This window comes from Rhinoraja longicauda, chromosome 6, assembly GCF_053455715.1.
Source record: "Rhinoraja longicauda isolate Sanriku21f chromosome 6, sRhiLon1.1, whole genome shotgun sequence".
In the NCBI taxonomy this organism is placed as follows: domain Eukaryota; kingdom Metazoa; phylum Chordata; class Chondrichthyes; order Rajiformes; family Arhynchobatidae; genus Rhinoraja; species Rhinoraja longicauda.
Window position 1 is genome coordinate 8,243,036 of NC_135958.1, and position 20,790 is coordinate 8,263,825.

The window sequence follows — 20,790 nt, forward strand, 5'->3', positions numbered from 1 at the left end:
TTAACCTACAAACCTGCACGCATTTGGAATGTGGGAGGAAACCGGAGCACCCACTTGGTCACAGGGAGAACGTATAAACTCCACACAGACAGCACCCGTAGTCAGGATCGATCAAAGTGATCAAGGCATCACCTCTACCTCTGTGTTTCTGTTCTGGAATGAGTTAGTGGCCATAGAAACATAGAAAATAGGTGCAGGAGTAGGCCATTCGGCTCTTCGAGCCATTCAATATGATCATGGCTGATCATCCAAAATCAGTACCCCGTTCCTGCTTTTTCCTCATATTCCTTGATTCCATTAGCCCTAAGAATTAAATCTAACTCTCTCTTGAAAACATCCAGTGAATCGGCCTCCACTGCCCTCTGTGGCAGAGAATTCCACAGATTCACAACTCTCTGGCTGAAAAGGTTTTTCCTCATCTCAGTCCTAAATGGCCGACCCCTTATTCTTAAACTGTGACCCCTGGTTCTGGACACACCCAACATCGGGAACATTGTTCCTGCATCCAGTCTGTCCAATCCTTTAAGAAAGCCAGTTGTGTGAAAGTGAAATAATGGCATGGATATGCCACCAGCAGAATCTAGAACCAGTCTCACCCCGGCCTCTCCCTCTACTCCCCTCCCCTATCAGGCAAGAGGTACAGAAGTGTGAAAATGCACACCTCCAGATTCAGGGACAGTTTCTTCCCAGCTGGTATCAGGCAACCGAACCATCCTATCACCAACTACAGAACGGTCCTGACCTATCATTTATTTCATTGGGGACCTTCGGACTATCTTTAACTGGATGTTATTTTGCACTCAACATTATTCCCTTTATCTGTACACTGTGGACGGCTTGATTTAGTTTTAGATGAGTTTAGAGATACAGCGCAGAAACAGGCCCTTCAGCCCACCGGGTCTGTGCCGACCAGCGATCCCCACACATTAACACTATCCTCGAGGGACAATGTTTACATTCACCAAGCCAATTAACCAACAAACCTGTACGTCTTTGGAGTGTGGGAGGAAACCAAAGATCTCGGAGAAAACTCCACGCAGGTCACGGGGAGAACGTACAAACTCCGTACAGACGGCGCCCGTAGTCAGGATCGAATCCGGGTCTCCGGCGCTGCATCCGCTGTAAGGCGGCAACTCTACCGCCGCGCCTCCGTGACCGCCCTGCAACCGTGATTGTAATCGTGTGCAGCCTTTCCGCTGACTGGATAGCACGCAACAAAAGCTTTTCACTGTGACAATGATAAACTAAACTAACCTGGCATCATGGTCGGTACAGACATTGTGGGCTGAAGGGCCTGTTCCTGTGCTGGACTGTTCTATGTTATAAGAAGACATCAGGACCAAGGATGGGACAGGTACAAGCTCCCCACCAGTCTTTCAATAATAAATAGTTCCCCCTCACGTCTCTCCCCACAATGGGGCCAACCAAATGGCACTGTAGATTGCTTTTATGGCTTATTATTTGAATTAAGTGTCTGTGCATTGGGTATATTCCTCCCAGTAGAGTTCCCACACAAAGCTGGTGCCAGGAAGTACAGCTGTTGCTTCACAACCAGGGAACAAGAGAATCATCCCTGCTGCCAGTTAAACAATGAGCATCAAATCTGCCTTTGTGGTTTTCAATGGCGCAGCGGGTAGAGCGGCTGCCTCACAGCGCCGGAGACCAGGTTTCGATCCCGACCTCAGGTGCTGTCTGTGTGTGTGGAGTTTGCACGTTCTCGCCATGACCGCGTGGGTTTCCTCCTGGTGTTTCGGTTTCCCTCAAGACCATGCAGGTGTGTAGATTCCGCGTTGTGTCTCTAAATTAAACTGATACTCTGGTTGCCTCCACATTCTCAGGAACAGTCATGGCCTTTGGGAGGCCAATGTCCCGATCATGTCTGGCAGCGCTGTTCAGATTTCTGTCCTCTTTAGCTTGCACGGGACTCTGCCAGAGAGCGATGTGGCACAGACACGTCCTGGCCACGCTCAGTGCCCGAGGTTGAAGGATCATTCCCACTGCTGCAACCCCATTTACTGTAGTGCTCGCACAGAAGGGGTACCTGTCCTAGTGTCTTTTAAACCTTGCCTCAACTACCTCCTCTGGCAGCTCATTCCATACACCCATCCCCCTCTATGTAAAAAAGGTGCCCCTCAGGTTCCTGTTAAATCTTTCTCCCCTCGCCTTAAACCTATGTCCCCTGCTTCTTGATTCCCCTACTCTGCGTAAAAGACTCTCTGCATCTACCCTATCTATTGCTGTCATGGTCTTATATACAATAGACAATAGATGCAGGAGTAGGCCATTCGGCCTTTTGAGCCAGCACCGCCATTCAAAGTGGTCATGGCTGATCATTCACAATCAGTATCCCGTTCCTGCCTTCTCCCCATACCCCCTGACCACACTATCATTAAGAGCTCTATCTAGCTCTCTCTTGAAAGCATCCAGAGAATTGGCCTCCACTGCCTTCTGAGGCAGAGAATTCCACAGATTTACAACTCTGAGTGAAAAAGCCTACCCCTTATTCTTAAACTGTGGCCCCTGGTTCTGGACTCCCCCCACATTGGGAACATGTTTCCTGCCTCTAGCTTGTCTAATCCCTTAATAATCTTATATGTTTCAATAAGATCCCCTCGCATCCTAGTCGCTCCAGTCTTTCAACATACGACAGTCCCGCCATTCCGAGAATTAACCTTGTGAACCTACGCTGCATTCCCACAATAGCAAGAATGTCCTTCCTCAAATACCTCAATAAGATCACCCCTCACCCCCCTGTGCGCCAAGGAATAGAGTCCTAGCCTGCCCAACCTCTCCCTATAAGCTCAGGCCCTCGAGTCCTGGCAACATCCTCATTAAGGACCTTCTAGTTTGATAAAACATTATGGTAAGACCAGAGTGGATCATCTTGAAAGGTTAGTGCCCTTGGCTACATTAACCATTTGAGATTCATATTATGCAGAAAGGAACTGCAGATGCTGGTTTACACCGAAGATAGACACAAAATGCTGGAGTAACTCAGCGGGACAGGCAGCATCTCTGGAGGGAAGGGATGGGAAACGTCACCCATTCCTTCTCTCCAGAGATGCTGCCTGTCCCGCTGAGTTACTCCTGCATTTTGCATCTATCATCTGAGATCCATATTAAACAGATTCTGATGCTCAGGAAGATAAACACAAAATGCTGGAGTAACTCAGCGGGTCCACTTTCCCTGTAAACCAACATCTGCAGTTCCTTCCTACACATTTTGACGCTCAGGAATGCTTTGAGAGGGGGATTCTATAATATTGTGAGAAGAAATATTCAAAATGCGATTTTTGTGTCTAAACCCAATTGTTTAATCAAAAATTTTAAAGCAAACTACACTTTCAAATTAAAAGTAAACTATTTAATAGAGATATAATGACAGTACTGGTGAGCACCCTTGTGACAACCACTGTGGGTTATGTTATTCCAGTTTTGGCCATCTCAAATGAGAAGCAGCAGGCAGACACAAAATGCTGGAGTAACTCAGCGGGTCAAGCAGGCAGCATCTCTGGAGAGAAGGAATGGGTGACATTTCGGGTCGAGACCCTTCTTCAGACTGATGTCAGGGGATGGGGGCGGGACAAAGATAGGATGTAGTAGGAGACAGGAAGACCGGTGGGAGAACTGGGAAGGGGATGGAGAGGGAAAGCAGGGACTGTCAGCAGATGGGGCGGGACAACGATAGGATGTAGGTGACAGGAAGACTGGTGGCAGAACTGGGAAGGGGATGGAGAGGGAAAGCAGGGACTGTCAGCGGATGGGGCGGGATAAAGATAGGTAGTAGGAGACAGGAAGACTGGTGGCAGAACTGGGAAAGGGGGAGTGGAGGGAGAAGCATTAGGCATGGACTCAGCAGGCCAAGGGCCTGTTTCCGTACCGTATCTCTAAATTAAACTGAAAACAAACCCATCACCTCCAAATTCTCAGGAACAGTCATGGTCTTTGGGAGCCAGCTGTCATCACGCCTGGCAGCTGTGTTCAAATTTCTGTCCTCTTTTGCTGGCACGGGGCTCTGCCAGGTAGAGCGAAATGCCAGGGATATCTGCTGGCAGTGCCCTCCTAGCTTGGGAATGAAAGATCAGTCTATCCAACCACTGTAACTCCAGCTGTACAATCGCACCAAAATTCCTCAATAGCAGAAGCAAATGTCAGTACACGTAAAGAGCGGTGTCGACCAACTGGGGAAGGACAGAGGAGGACTCAGTGGGACAGGCAGCATCTCTGGATAAGACGAAACGTGTAGGAAGGAACTGCAGATGCCATTTTACACCCAAGATATCCAGAGATGCTGCCTGTCCCACTGAGTTGCTCCAGCTTTTTGTGTCAATCTTTGGTCAAGTCAAGTCAAGTCAATTTTATTTGTATAGCACATTTAAAAACAACCCGTGCAGCATCTGCAGTTCCTTCCTACATAGAAGGACCTGGCCCGGGATACCTTGTAACTTCGTCGACGCCCTTTACGTGGCGACTCTTTGCATACCTTGGAAGTCTGGACTACCCCAATAGCTGCTGACGACATTCTACCGCTGCACCATAGAAAGCATCCTAACACATGGCATCCCTGCGTGGTACCTCAGCTGCACGGAGGCAGAAAGGAAAGCTCTTCAGCGGGTCGTCCATAGAGCTCAGAGGACCATCGGAACACAGCTGCCAGCCTTGGAGGGCATCTACAACACACGATGCCTCAGAAAAGCCATCAGCATCCACAAAGACTCTTCACACCCCTGCAACAGTCTGTTCGAACTCCTTCCATCGGGCAGACGATACAAGGCCTTCTACGCCCGCACCTCCAGACTCAGGAACAGCTTCATCCCCAGGGCCATAGCTGCTATGAACCGGTCCTGCTGAGCCGGATGGTCACATCGCACAGTGATCCGGCACAGATCTACTTGCACTTTATTCTGTTTTAAAACTGTTACAATTTGTTTCATTGGGTTGTTGTTGTTTAAATTAATACTGACTAGCTAATTAATTTATTGCATCGTATGGGAGGCGCATTCCCAATCTCGTTGTACCCCTGCACAATGACAATAAAGATATATTGTGTTGTATTGTATTGTATTGTATGCAAAATAAATACCACTGCGACTTGTCACGTGACAATGTAAAACATTCATTCATTATCTCCATTTGCAATACAATGTCAGGAATCATAAGTGATAAAGAGTTCAATCATGGCTGATCTATCTCTACTTCCCAACCCCATTCTCCTGCCTTCTCCCCATAACCTGACACCCATACTAATCAAGAATCTATCTATCTCTGCCTTAAATATATCCACTGGCTTGGCCTCCACAGCCTTCAGTGGCAAAGAATTCCATAGATTCACCACCCTCTCACTAAAGAAATTTATCCTCATCTCCTTCCTAAAAGAACGTCCTTTAATTCTGAGAACGTTCTTTAATTCTCATTAGAGAGCTTCCGAAATAGATATACCAATGAGTCGATTGTTGACTGGAGGTAAAATATCTGAACAGCCTTCACCATCGAAGGTCCCAACCCTATCTTACCGAGTAGTGAAAGGCCTGGATAGAGTGGATGTGGAGAGGATGTTTATGCTGGTGCTAGAGACTAGGACCAGAGGGCACAGCCTCGGAATAAAAAGGACGTACCTCAAGAAATGAGATGAGGAAATTCTTTAGTTAGAAGTTGGTGGATCTGTGGAATTCATTGGCAGAATTAGGCCATTCAGCCCATCGAGTCTGTTCTGCCCTCCAATCATGGCTGATGTATTTTTCCCTTCAACCCCATTCTCCTAACTTCTCCCCGTAACCGTTGACACCTTTCCTTATCAAGAACCTATCAAACTTTGCCTTTACAATACCCACTGACTTGGCCTCCACTGGCAATGAATTCCACAGATTCACCACCCTCTGACTAAAGAAATTCCTCCTCATCTCCTTTCCAATGGTACGTCCTTTTATTCTGAGGTTGTCCTAGACTCTCCCTCTGGTGGAAATATCCTCTCTGTATCCACTCTATCCAGGCCTTTCACTATTCTGTACGTTTCAATGAGGTTCCCCCTCTCATCCCTCTGAATTCCAGCGAGTACAGGCCCAGTGCCGACAAACGCTCATCAAATGTTAACCCACTCACCACCGGGATCATTCTCGTAAACCTCCTCTCCAGTGCCAGCACATCCTTCCTCAGATTAGTCAGAGGGTGGGTGGTGAATCTGTGGAATTCATTGCCACAGAAGGCTGTGGAGGCCAAGTCGATGGATATTTTTAAGGCGGAGATTGATAGATTCTTGTTTGTACCGGTGTCAGGGGTTACGGGGAGAAGGCAGGAGAATGCGGTTGAGAGGGATAGACCAGCCACGATTGAATGGCGGAGTGGACTTGATGGGCCGAATGGCCTAATTCTTCCCCTAGAACTTATGAACAATTGCAGGTTGTTTCTACAGGGCTTTCTACATCCGCCGAGCTCAAGTAATTATGTGACCTCTACTTGTAGCACAATCCAATGGAAGTGTAGTTGATGGCGTTTCCTAATCTAGCCCTCCACCTGACCGTAGACCGTCAAATAATTCGACAGGCTGGCAGACCGCCACTTGGATTGGTTCCCAGGTATCCAAATGCAGCTCAGATTCCAGGATGCTGATGTATCTAATGTGCATTAAGAACTTAGAATAATAATACTTTACCTTAGCCGGGGTGACAACGTGCAGTTTCCTTCAGCAACCCAAGGAGCAAAGATATTAGTGACTAATGGTTTGCGAGGTTTTAGTGCTGAAAGTTTTCAGGCATGAAGAGCAGCCAGTATTAAAGATTGCAAAGCTCCTGCCATTGCAGTTAGTAACACCAGTGGAATATGGCTGGGTAATCCGATGTATAAACAGTTCTCAAACTTGTACACCGTACAAGGATAGATTCTCAGGCAGGCTCAAACCTTGCTCTTCTCTCCTCCCCCCTTCGGATTCCAACGTCACTGATGTGGAAGATACCAAGTCTTTGGGGATAATTGAACGACTCGGCACTCCGGAGTGCCGAGAGGCCACTCTTATGCTCGATGGGAAAGGGATTGTATTCGAGTGTCCCTGACAACTTTGGAAAGTTTGCCAGCACACTGGTTCTCAGGCAGAGTTTAAACCGAATGCCTACACAAAAAATATTAGCTTCATTACAATCATTCCTCTTCTACATTAATCCGGGCGGCGGTGCAGTGACGCCGAGGGTAGAGTTGCTACCTCACAGTGGTTCGATCCTGCCCCCGGGCGCTGCCCGTGGAGTTTGCACTTTCTCTCTGTGACCGCGTGGGTTTCCTCCGGGTGCTCCAGTTTCCTCTCATATTCCAGACACACAGGTTTGTAGTTTAGTTTAGAGATACAGCGCGGAAACAAGCCCTTTGGTCCGCGCCGACCAGCGATCCCCGCACATTAACACTATCCTACACACACTAGGGACAATTTGTACATTTACCAGGCCAATTAACCTACATATCTGCAGGTCTTGGGAGTGTGTGAGGAAACCGAAGATCTCGGGGAAAACCCACGCAGGTCACGGGGAGAACGTACAAACTCCGTACAGACAGCACCCGTGATCGGGATCGAACCCGGGTCTCTGATGCTGCAAGCGCTGTAAGGGAGCGACTCTACCATTGTGCCACCGTGTCCCCTCCCCCCCCCCCCCCCCCCGTTAATTGGCCTCTGTGAAATTGCCCCCTAGTGTGTAGGGAGTGGATGAGAAAATGGGATAACAGAATTAGTGAGAATGGGTGATCGATGGTCGGCATGGACTCTGTGGGCCGAAGGGTCAGTTTCCATGCGGTATCTCTAAACTTATCCTGGTTAACAGTTGTCGTTTGCCCTACATTGAATATTTGTCATGTGATATGAACTAGTTATGACTTAATTTAACAGACTGGAACGGTTTTTAATTTTTGCCGGCTACAGAAAATTAAAAGTATCTTATTTTTCTAAGTAGTTTATGGACTGAACTGCCAGTCAAAATCTAAAATCATTTTTTAAAAAACAACCCAAATATTGAAAAGTTAATTTTAAAAAGGTTTAATGCATAAATCTAAATTTGATAAACTAGTTACTAATGGTTAGCTTTCGTATGATTGAACGAGATCTCAGGTGAAAATACAAATTTTGGCTGAGCTTCGAACCAGCCTCCATAGATTTCTGTTTATTTTTTTGTTAAAGCTTCGCGATAAGCTATAAATCTCCGGAGATTGATCTTCACATTGTCCAGAACCAGTCGTTCATCTATGGCAAGGTTACCCTTTCCTTCCTTTTGGATCTAAGATAAGAGTTTACAGTTAGAGATACTAATAATAACTGTGAAGAAATATTTATGTTCATGAACATTTGTTCAACGGCCACTTTACCGATCAACATCAGTCTTTTATATCATCATCATATCATATCATATCATATATATACAGCCGGAAACAGGCCTTTTTCGGCCCACCAAGTCCGTGCCGCCCAGTGATCCCCGCACATTAACACTATCCTACACCCACTAGGGACAATTTTTACATTTACCCAGCCAATTAACCTACATACCTGTACGTCTTTGGAGACGTACCCATCCCCCCATCTTTCCTCCTCTGTCTGTCCCCTTCCATTTATACCCCTCCCTCTTGCTTTACATTTCACACCTCTTCTCTCCTTATCCAACACCCATTTGTCTCCTTGTCACCTCCAGCCATTGCCACTAACTCCACCCATCTGCCAACTAAACCCATCTCACCTGTATCCACCCATCACTTGTCTGAAGAAGGGTTCCGACCCGAAACGTTACTGATCCATGTTCTCCAGGGATGCTGTCTGACCTGCTGAGTTACTCCAGTATTTTGTGTCCACCATTCGCAAGGCTTCGGCCCACCCGGCCTCTCTTAGAGTCAGTATCACAAAGCGTGGAAACAGGCCCTTCGGCCCAACTTGCCCACACCGACCAGCATGCCCCATCTACACTAGTCCCACCTGCCTGCTTTTAGCCCATATCCCTCCAAACCTGCCATATCCATGTACCTCTCTGAACGTTTCTTAAAAGTTGCGATAGTAACTCTTTTCCAGCTTTCTTGCCCCCCCCCCACCCACCCCACCCCACTACAATCAGTTTGAAGAAATGTCCCAACCCAAAACTGAAGTGGGTCCCAACCCCAAACATCTCCAGTCCATTTTCTCCATGGATGCTGCCTGACCTGCTCTATATACACATACAAACACACTCATTCTCCACCCCCGACATCAGTCTGAAGAAGGGTCTCGACCCGAAACGTCACCATTCCTTCTCTCCTGAGATGCTGCCTGACCTGCTGAGTTACTCCAGCATTTTGTGAATAAATACCTTCGATTTGTACCAGCATCTGCAGTTATTTTCTTACACTATCTATCTATTTATCTATCCATCCATCTATCTATCTATCTAGTGTGTGTGTATATATGTATGTATACATAAACGCACATGTTATATACACACACACTTTAGAAATATATATATGCACACAAACATTGTGTACATAATGTTGTGTGTGTACACACATTGTATATATATATATATATATACACACGCATTATATACATACAATAATGTGCATATAATGTGTATATATACATACACACACACATCTATATACAAACACACACACACATATCTATATACAAACACACACACATCTATATACACACACACACATCTATATACACACACACACATCTATATACACACACACACATCTATATACACACACACACATCTATATACACACACACACATCTATATACAAACACACACACACATCTATATACACACACACACATCTATATACACACACACACACACATCTATATACACACACACACACATCTATATACACACACACACACATCTATATACACACACACACACATCTATATACACACACACATCTATATACATACACACACATCTATATACACACACACATATTATATGTATGTATAATTTCTGCTACCCCAGTGCACGTAACAGCAATTACCCTCGATTTGAAGACGGGTTGGAATGACTTGAGGGCGTGGAGCAGTTTCATTTGCCGTGCTGCGCTGTCGGCCTCAAGTCCATCGGCAAATATGTCAATGAGGGCATCCAGGGCTTCACCCACCACCACCAGTGACGAATCCTTGGTCATCACTTGCAGCAAGAAATCACCCATCACCTGCAGTTTGATAAACACACGGGATTACACAAGGCAAAATAATTTTCCAATGTCGGAGACAGCAGATCATTTTAATTCAGTGCACAGAGGCGCAGCGGGTCGAGCTGATGCCTCACAACGCCAGAGACCCAGGATCAACCCTGACCTCGGGCGCTGCCTGAGTGGAGTTTGCATGTTCTCACTGCGACGGCGTGGGTTTTCACCGGGTGCTCTGGTTTCCTCCCACATCTCCAAGACGTCAGGGTTTGTAGGTGAATGGGCTTTGGTGAATTCCCCTGGTGTGTAGGAAGTGGATGAGGAAGTGGGACAACATAGAACTAGTGCGAACAGGTGATTAATGGTCGGTGTGGACTCAGTGGACCGTAAGGCCTGTTTCCCTGTTGTATCTCTAAAGTAAACCATGGGAGTAAAGGGTCTGTAACAGAGAGCTCGTACGTCTTGGTGCAGAAGCAGGGAACTGCAGATGCCCATTTACCAAGGAACGACACAAAGTGCTGGAGTAACTCAGCGGGTCAGGCAGCATCTCTGGTGAACACGGATAGGTAACGCTTCGGGTCAGGACCCTTTTTTTGTCATGTTTACGTCTTTAAAAAGCCAATATAATTTGGTTTAAACCTTAGACCTTTGGACATTAGACGTACAGGCCCTTCGGCCCACCTAGTCCACGCCGACCAGCGATCATCCGAACACCAGTTCTATCCAACACACGAGGGACAATTTACAATTTACAGAAGCCAATTGACCTACCAACCTGGAGAGTGGGAGTAAGCCGAAGCACCCGGAGAAAACCCACGCGGTCACGGGGAGAAGGTGCATACTCCGTACAGACAAGCGCCCGTGGTCAGGATCGAACCCGTGTCTCTGGCGCTGTGAGGCAGCAGCTCTACTGCTGTTCCACTATGTTGCCCTGAACTCAGGAACAGCCTGGTGAGAGCAGCGTGTTTTGTGTGGGATGTTGTCGTCCTGGTACCTTGAGAGTGTCAGCTGTGTTCTCCTCCTTGGCGAGCACGTTGCCACTGATTCCCACCATGGCCACCACGTTGACACGGGCACTGGTGTTCTCACTCTGGGCTCCTGCTTCACACAGTCGCAGCAGCTGCTCCGCACTCAGACCCTGCTCGACGAGGGGAAAGGAAAGGCGTCAAGTGTCCACAAAGCTTTCCAGTCGTCACTGCAAACTCACCGAAACAAAGCTTAGCAATGTCGGAATTAAACAAAACCTGGTCGTGGCACTTAAGTGGCTGGAATTTAGAAGACTGAGGGGGGATCTTATAGAAACATATAAAATTCTTAAGGGGGTTGGAGAGGCTAGATGCGGGAAGATTGTTCCCGATGTTGGGGAAGTCCAGAACCAGGGGGTTACAGCTTAAGGACAAGGGGGAAGTCTTTTAGGACCGAGATGAGAAAACATTTCTTCACACAGAGAGTGGTGAGTTTGTGGAATTCTCTGCCACAGAAGGTAGTTGAGGCCAGTTCATTGGCTATATTTAAGAGGGAGTTAGATGTGGCCCTTGTGGCTAAAGGGATCAGGGGGTATGGAGAGAAGGCAGGTACAGGTTACTGAGCTGGATGACCAGCCATGATCATATTGAATGGCGGTGCAGGCTCGAAGGGCCGAATGGCCTACTCCTGCACCTATTTTCTATGTTTCTATGCTTTAGATTGACGCACAGATCTGCAGGGAATGGGGGGATATGGATCACTTGCAGACAGAGGAGATCAGTTTAAATCGGCATCATGTTCAGCACGGATATTGTGGGTCAAAGGGCTTGTTCCGGTACTGTACTTTTCTCTGTGTAAGAAAATAACTGCAGATGCTGGTACAAATCGAAGGTATTTATTTCACAAAATGCTGGAGTAACTCAGCAGGTCAGGCAGCATCTCAGGAGAGAAGGAATGGGTGACGTTTCGGGTCAAGGCCCTTCTTCAGACTGATGTCAGGGGGGCGGGGCAAAGGAAGGAGTTTCCCCTGTTCTATGTTTAGGCTTTTACTACAAACCTGCACGGAATCTTTGGAGTGTGGGGGGAAACCGGAGCAGCCGGAGAAAACCCACGCAGGTCACGGCGAGAACATACAAACTCTGTACAGACAGCACTCGTAGTCAGGGTCGAACCCGGGTCTCTGGCGCTGTAAGGCAGCAACTCTCCTCCTGCCTTCTCCCCATAACCCCTTGACACCCGTACTAATCAAGAACCAGTCGATCTCGGCCTTAAAAATACTCATCGACATGACCAGTGGCAATGAATTCCACAGATTCACCACCCTCTGGCTAAAGAAATTCCTCCTCATCTCCTTTCTAAAGGTACGTCCTTTTATTCTGAGGCTGTGCCCTCTGGTTCTAGACTCTCCCACTTGTGGAAACATCCTCCCCACATCCATTCTATCCAGGCCTTTCACTATTCGGTAGGTTTCAATGAGGTCCCCACTCATAGAGAGTCATAGAGTGATACAGTGTGGAAACAGGCCCTTCGGCCCAACTTGCCCACAGCGGCCAACATGTCCCAGCTATACTAGTCCCACCTGCCTGCGCTTGGTCCACATTCCTCCGGCACGGTAGCGCAGCGGTAGAGTTGCTGCTTTACAGCGAATGCAGCGACGGAGACTCAGGTTCGATCCTGACTACGGGTGCTGCACTGTAAGGAGTTTGTACGTTCTCCCCGTGACCTGCGTGGGTTTTCTCCGAGAACTTCGGTTTCCTCCCACACTCCAAAGACGTACAGGTATGTAGGTTAATTGGCTGGGTAAATGTAAAAATTGTCCCTAGTGGGTGTAGGATAGTGTTAATGTACGGGGATCGCTGGGCGGCACGGACTTGGAGGGCCGAAAAGGCCTGTTTCCGGCTGTATATATATGATGATATGATAAACCTGTCCTATCCATGTACCTGTCCAGCTGTTTCTTAAACGTTGGGATAGTCCCTGCCTCAACTATCTCCTCTGGCAACTCGTTCCATGCACCCACCACCCTCTGTGTGAAAAAGTTACCCTTCAGATTCTTATTAAATCTTTTCCCCTTCACCTTGAACCTATGTCCTCATCTTTCTAAACTCCAGCGAGCACAGGCCCAGTGCCGACAAATGCCCATCCTATGCTATTGGACACTGGCTCCACATGGGGAAGATCAATAACTGACGTTCTTGCACAATAAGTCAGCCAAGAGCAGCCTAATTTGGAAAAAAGAGAGCGCAAACAGGCGTTTGGCCTACTGAGTCCACACCGACATGCAATCCCCGCACACGAACACTATCCTGGACCAGGGACAATTTTTACATTTATACCAAACCAATTAACTACAAGGCCGCACGTCTTTGGAGTGTGTGAGGAAACCGAAGGTCTCAGAGAAAACCCACGCAGGTCACCATGGCTTACCTGAGGAATATTGTTGGAGGACATTATCTGCATCAATGATCTCTGAGCACCAGTCACAGCTTCCAAGAACTCCGCGTCCCGTGGGATCTCTGCGACAAAATGAAAACAAACATGTGACCAATCTAGCCAGCTGGCCGGTGGCACCAGGAACCCGCCCAGAGGCTCATCAGTCAGTGGGTCGGTCGGTCGGCATAACCAGGAGGGAGCTGGAAACGTTGCACATGAGGAGGGTGAACCGGGGTAATGCCTCCCTCCAGCTGCAGGTGGCGCCCCTGGGACACAAAGATGGCGGGCAGGGGAGAGGGGAGACGAGGGGAGAGGGGGAGGGGGAGCTGCTCCAGTACATCAACCGCGCGGGCCGACCGGACTTTGAAACATGACGGCAAACAAATACAATCACATTAAACATCTAAATTTCAAATGATTCAAATCCACGAAAGAGGGAGGGTTTATAACTGTTATTATCCAATTCACTCACCGGACTGAGAGAAGACGAGGTTTGTGAGATGCTGAGAGAGGGAGTGAAGGGCAGCAGGTCCACCAAGTCTCTCCAGGTCCAAGGCTGAGAGAAGATTATTCAGGCAGGTCAGGGCTCGACACTGTATCCGTGTCATCCTACGGAAAACACACCAGGCTTTACAGTTTGGTTTGGTTCAGTTTAGAGATACAGCGCGGATACAGACACTTCGGCCAACCGAGTCCCCACCGACCAGCGATCCCCACACAATAACACAACCCTACACACGCTCAGGGACAATTTACACATACATCAAGCCAATTAACCTATAAACCTGCACGTCTTTGGAGTGTAGGAGGAAACTAAAGATCTCGGAGAAAACCCATGCAGGTCACGGGGAGAACGTACAAACTCCGTACAGACGGCGCCCGTAGACGGGATCGAACGTTTTTGATTAGTACGGGTGTCAGAGGTTACGGGGCGAAGGCAGGAGAATGGGGTTAGGAAGGAGAGATAGATCAGCCATGATTGAATGGTGGAGTAGACTTGATGGGCCGAATGGCCCAATTCTACTCCAATTCCTGATAACCGCACGAACTTGGGTCTCTGGCACTGTAAGGAAGCAACTCTACCACTGCGCCATCGTGCCGCACAAAAGGTTCCAACTTTAATATCACGTTCGTATCTCCTCACCAAAATGACATGGTCTGGACTTACTTTGCCAACAAGTGTCGCCAAGGGGGACTCTCCATACAAGCATCCACCGTGACACTCTCCACAAATCCCGTCTTCTCCAAAACCTACGGATTTATCAATTAAAACAAACGTCATCCACAAGCAGAGCAGATTGCCAGCACACAGAGAGCGGACAATCAGTAGGGAACGAACAAGGACAACTGCGGCACACACGCATATTGTGGGCCGAAGGGCCTGCTCCTTCGCTGGACTGCTCTATGTTCCATGTAACTTAAGAATGGCCTCATTGTTTCCCATTTCCTCATCAGCCTCATTTCTTTAGTCCGGGGGGGGGGGGGCAGGTGAATGGGTGGAATTCTTTGCCACAGAAGGCTGTGGAGGCCAAGTCAGTGGATATTTTGAAGGCAGAGATAGATAGATTCTTGATTAGTACGGGTGTCAGAGGTTATGGGGAGAAGGCAGGAGAATGGGGTTAGGAGGGAGAGATAGATCAGCCATGATTGAATGGCAGAGTAGACTCGATGGGCCGAATGGCCTAATTCTGCTCCTATCACATGACCTAGGCACTGTATTCTCACCGGAATGCTTATTTCTATAAGATGGATGCCGGAAGATCGAATTAGTTGTGATTTTCTGCAGCTCGTTTCCTGCATCTTCTCTATGTTCAATGGTGCTTTGATTGTCATGTGTGCAAAAGTTAATTTATTTCCTTAAGTACAGTCCAGTACAGTATTCCCACAGCCAAACACATCCCTGACTCGGGTCAGGATGACAGAAATTCCCCCTGGTCTCCATTCCTGTGGGTTTTTTAATTTTAAGAGCAAAGCTTGTGACTGTGGTTCAACATTGCACCAGATATTTAATGTGCCCGAGGGGTGGCACAGCAGTAGAATTGCTGCCTCACAGCACCCGGGTTCCATCCTGACTACGGGTGCTGTCCGTACGGAGTTTGTACGTTTGCCCCGTGACCATGTGGGTTTTCTCCGGGTGCTCCGGTTTCCTCCCACACCCCAAAGACGTACAGGTTTGTAGGTTAATTGGCTTTGGTAAAACTTGTAAACTGTCCCTTGTGTGTAGGATAGTGTTAGTGTGCGGTGATCGCTGGTCGGCCTGGACTCGCTGGGCAAAAGGGCCTGTTTCCGCGCTGTATCCCCAACTTAAAGCTAAACCCCAAAGACGGACAGGTTTGTAGGTTAATTGGCTTCAATAAAAATTGTTAATTGTGTGTAGGATAGTGCTAGTATACGGCGGGGTGATCGTTCATTGGCACGGGCTCGGTGGCCGGTTTCCACGCTGTATCTCTAAAGCCTATAGTCGAAAGTCTACACAATCTACTTTCACATTTCTGGGAGTTTAGTTTAGTCTAGAGATACAGCACGGAAACAGGCCCTTCGGCCCACCAGGTCCACGCCGACCAGCGATCCCCAACTAGCGATCCCCAAGGGTTGGATGTTAACCTTCCATCCAACCCTTGGAGGGAAGGTTAACACCATCCAAACCCACGAGGGACAATTTTTACATTTACCAAGCCAATTAACCTACAAACCTGTACGTCTTTGGAGTGTGGGAGGAAACCGAAGATCTCGGAGAAAACCCACGCTGGTCACGGGGAGAACGTACAAACTCTGTACAGACGGCACCCATAGTCGGGATCGAACGTTCTTGATTAGAATGGGTGTCAGGGGTTATGAGGGAGAGATAGATCAGCCATGATAGAATGGCGGAGTAGACCTGATGGGCCGAATGGCCTAATTCTACTCCAATTCCTTACGACCTTATCAACGACCAATGCAGGTGACTGCAGTTGACAGGTGCTGCTACTCAACTAATGGGTGGCATGGTAGCACAGTGGTAGAGTTGCTGCCCTACAGCGCTTGCAGCGCCAGAGACCCGTGTTTGATCCTGAACACGGGTGCCGTCTATACGGAGTTTGTACGTTCTCCCTGTGACCAGCGTGGATTCCCCCCCACCCCCACCCCAAGATCTTTGGTTTCCTCCCACATTCCAAAAACGTACAGGTTTGGAGCTTAATTGGCTTGGTATAAATGCAAAAATTGTCCCTAGCGTGTATAGGATAGTGTTAATGTGTGGGATTCGCTGGTCGGTGCGGACACGGTGGGCCGAAGGGCCTGATTCCGCACTGTATCTCTAAATTAAACTAAACTCAGGATGAGGATTGGAGGCATCGAGAAGAGTGCGTTGTAAATGGTTTTTGCGATCCTTCAACTTTCTCCTTATTTTAAATTTATCCTGCGTCTGCTGGCTGGTGTCGCTGTTGCAACATGCACCAATGCATGCGACTGCGGGCTGGTGTCGCTGTTGCAACATGCACCAATGCATGCGATTGCGGGCTGGTGTTGCTGTTGTGACAAGCACCAATGCATGTTGCGGCGAGGCTGGTGTTGCAGTTGCGACATGCGCCAATGCAGATGACGGCGGGCTGGTGTTGCTGTTGCGACATGCACCAATGCAGGTGACAGCGGGATGGTGTTGCTGTTGCGACAAGCACCAATGCATGCGACTGCGGGCTGGTGCTGTTGCAACAAGCACCAATGCAGATGACAGCGGTTGTCAGATGGTGCTGCTCAACTAACCAAGCGTTATTGTGAACGGCTTCATCACTGCCGGAAGTCTCGATCAGGTCGAGATCGGCCGCCTCACCCGGACTGGGCATCACATTTTCGGGGGGACTTCCAGGCCGGGGGTCGGGGGGGGATTTCGAGTGCGCTCGTGAGTTTGTCCGGATTAAAGGAAGTGCCGGACCACCAGTTGCCGGAATATCGGTGGTGGACCTGTACTTTGAAATGTGTCTATCTTGCACTGACTAATATTATTGTTTGACAGCTTAGTTGTAAATAAATATTATTTTCGCCAGTGTTACAAACTCATTCTCGGCTCCTAAATTTCTGAAGTTACAAGGCCAAACACGCCTGCAGTCATTTAATATTCTCTCAAGATACATATTGGGAAAAATATCTTGATAGGAAAATAGCCCTTCGGCCCATCGAGTCCGCACCTACCATCGATCGATCACTCCATACACTACCCAACACACTGGGGACAATTTCACCGTAGCTGATTAACCTACAAACTTGCAGGTATTTGGCGAGCGGGAGGGAACCGGAGCACCGGGAGAGAACCCACGCGGTCACGGGGAGAATGTACGAACTCTGTACAGACAGCACCCGTGGTCGGGATTGAACCCGGGTCTCTGGCGCTGCAAGGCAGCAACTCTAACGCTGCGCCACCGTGCTGGGCAGGAGAGGTTTCAGTGGTACTTCATTGTCATGTGTACTGAGGTACGCTAAAATTCTTATTTGCATGCAGTGAGGTTTAAGTAATACCGTAAGCAAGCACGATCTCAGATTAAGTACAGGTGTGTAGGAACAGCACACAGAGGCAACTGTGTGGGAAAATAACTGCAGATGCTGGTTCAAATTGAAGGTAGGCACAAAATTGCTGGAGTAACTCAGCGGATCAGGCAGCATCTCAGGAGAGAAGGAACGGGTGACGTATCGGGTCGAGACCCTTCTTCAGACTGATTCACACAGAGACAATGTACATGGGCCAAACACGGGCAGGTGGGACTGGAGTAGATGGGGCATCTTGGTTGGTGTGGGCAAGTTGGGCCAAAGGGCCTCTTTCCATAGTGTCCCAAGATGCAGCACAGAACGCCACAGGAGATCCTTCTTCCCTGTGACTGTCAAACTGTACAACCCCTCCCCCTTCTGTCGTGGGGTAGACTGAGACTGAGACTGACTTCTCCCCCCCGCCCTCACCAATCTTTGCACACCCCCAATCCTTTCCACTCGCCACTTTAATTTCATGTGTCTTGAGTTTTACGACTGTTGGAAGATCAATTCCCCTCCTGGGATACAGTTCTATCCATCGCGTCGTATCGTACGACTGTGATAATCACGATCGAGGGAATTGTTGGTCGTTACCTTTTTTGGAATGAGGTTGTTGACGAGAGCAGAGAGGACTTCTGCAGACAGGCAGAGTGGAGAGAGAAGTGGCCCGGACCCTTTAGTCACACATGTATCACTGTCATCACTACTCAATATCTCCTCCCACTCATCGTCTGACGGCTCTGAGAACAAAAGCAAACACCGAGGACGAATGGGGGTCAGTAATCATTTTAGTTTGAACATAGAAAATAGGTGCAGGAATCAGCCATCCGGCCCTTCCAGCCAGCACCGCCATTTAATATGATCACGGCTGATCATCCAGAATCAGTACCCCATTCCTGCTTTCTCCCCATATCCCTTGATTCCGTTAGCCCCAAGAGCTAAATCTAACTCTCTATTGAAAACATCCAGAGAATTGGCCTCCACTGCCTTCTGTGGCAGAGAATTCCACAGATTCACAACTCTCTGGGTGAAAAAGTTATTCCTCATCTCAGTCCTAAATGGCCTACCCCTTATTCTTAAATTGTGACCCCTGGTTCTCGATTCCTCCAACATCGGGAACATTTTTCCTGCACCCAGCCTGTCCAATCCATTAAGGATTTTATATGTTTTGATAAGATCCCCTCTCATCCTTCTAAATTCCAGCGAATACAAGCCCAGTTTAGTTTATTGTCTCATGTACCGAGATACAGTGAAAAGCCTTTGTTGCGTACTATCCAGTCATTGGAAAGACAATACATGGTCACAATCGATTCAATACATGATTCAATCAGTAACAGCTTGGTCATTTAGTGTTCAAGGTAACCATTCTTGAGCACGGTGGCGCAGCTGTAGAGTTGCTGCCTTAATTGGCCACTTTACGTTTTGGAGATACAGTGCCGAAACAGGCCCTTCGGCCCACCGAGTCCGCGCCGACCAACGATCAACCCCTCCACTTGTTCTATCCTACAAGCACTAGGGACAGTTTACAGAAGTCAATTAACCTACAAACCTGTAAGCCTTTGGAGTGTGTACAAAACAATTATCCCAAGCATCTCGTTTAAACTTTGCCCCTCTCACTAATGCTATGCCTTGTATTCTTTGACATTTTCACACTGGGGATAAAGGTTCTGACTGCCTACTATTCAATGCCTCTCATAATTGTATGTATACCTCAGGTCTCCCCTCAACCTCTGATCACAAAGGTTTCAACCTCCCACCATTTCACATTAACTTCACTGAAATTCAATCATGCGTTCAGTTATTTTTTTGGATAAACTTGGAAGCTGCTCTGACCAGCATTCAGAAATTAATTAGATCAACTGTTACCCAACGGCAAGATGCTTAAGTGTACACGTTTCACAAATTGGTCTTTCAATAAGTTTGTTATGTCTAATAAGTGAAGCCTCAGGGAGGATTGCTTTCATAGGACAGTTAATATCTCTGATCATTTTCTCAACAGCACAAATGGTTAGAATAGTCCAATGCTGGTTTAGTTTAGTTTAATTTAGAGATACAGCGAGGAAACTGGCCCTTCGGCCCACTGAGTCCGCACCGACCAGCGATCCCAGCACACTAACATTATCCGATACACACTAGGGACAATTTACACTTACATCAAGCCAATTAACCTACAAACCTGCACGTCCTTGGAGTGTGGGAGGAAACCGAAGACCTCGGAGAAAACCCACGCAGGTCACGGGGAGAACGTACAAACTCCGTACAGACAGCGCCCGTAGTCGGGATGGAACCCGGGTCTCTGGCGCTGCGAGGCAGCAACTCTACCGCTGCGCCACAGCGCCGCCCATAATTTGGATCCACACAATGTTCTTTTTACACGGTGATCACTATAGTGGTGTTTAAGCAGCTTTTAGATCGGCGCATGGATGTGCAGGGAATGGGGGGAGGCATGTGAATGGGGTGCACAGGTGCAGGGGTTGGGGTGAATATTTCATCAGCAGCTGGACTGAGGTGGCGATGGCCACAGACTCTGCCCAGATACGGGGCAAGGTTGCAGCCGTTCTATTACCAGAGAGGACCATGGTGATTTACAGTTCAGCTTGGGGCTAAAGAGAATACAAAGATAGTGCACAGTCTGGTTGGGATAAATACAGCAACTGGTGAGAAGGATGGAACGCCACCAGACTCAGGAACAGCTTCTTCCCCTCTGTTATCAGGCTTCTGAACGGTCCTTCCATGAGCTAGGGCACTGTCCGATTCACCTCTGCCCTA

At 48.1% G+C, this 20,790-nt stretch overlaps 1 protein-coding gene across 1 annotated transcript in view; it reads right to left on the minus strand.

Annotated features, from left to right (window-relative positions):
- Positions 1 to 8,023: 8,023 nt before the first annotated feature.
- Positions 8,024 to 20,790, minus strand: part of heatr3 (HEAT repeat containing 3) — a 40,653-nt gene continuing 27,886 nt past the window's right edge. The window contains exons 9-15 of the mRNA XM_078401640.1: positions 18,616 to 18,761; positions 14,693 to 14,775; positions 13,997 to 14,133; positions 13,519 to 13,607; positions 11,120 to 11,263; positions 9,973 to 10,149; positions 8,024 to 8,249 (exon numbers count right to left, since the gene is read on the minus strand). Of these exons, the coding sequence (XP_078257766.1) occupies positions 8,136 to 8,249; positions 9,973 to 10,149; positions 11,120 to 11,263; positions 13,519 to 13,607; positions 13,997 to 14,133; positions 14,693 to 14,775; positions 18,616 to 18,761 (890 nt within the window). The 3' untranslated portion in view covers positions 8,024 to 8,135. The remainder of the gene's footprint in view (positions 8,250 to 9,972; positions 10,150 to 11,119; positions 11,264 to 13,518; positions 13,608 to 13,996; positions 14,134 to 14,692; positions 14,776 to 18,615; positions 18,762 to 20,790) is intronic.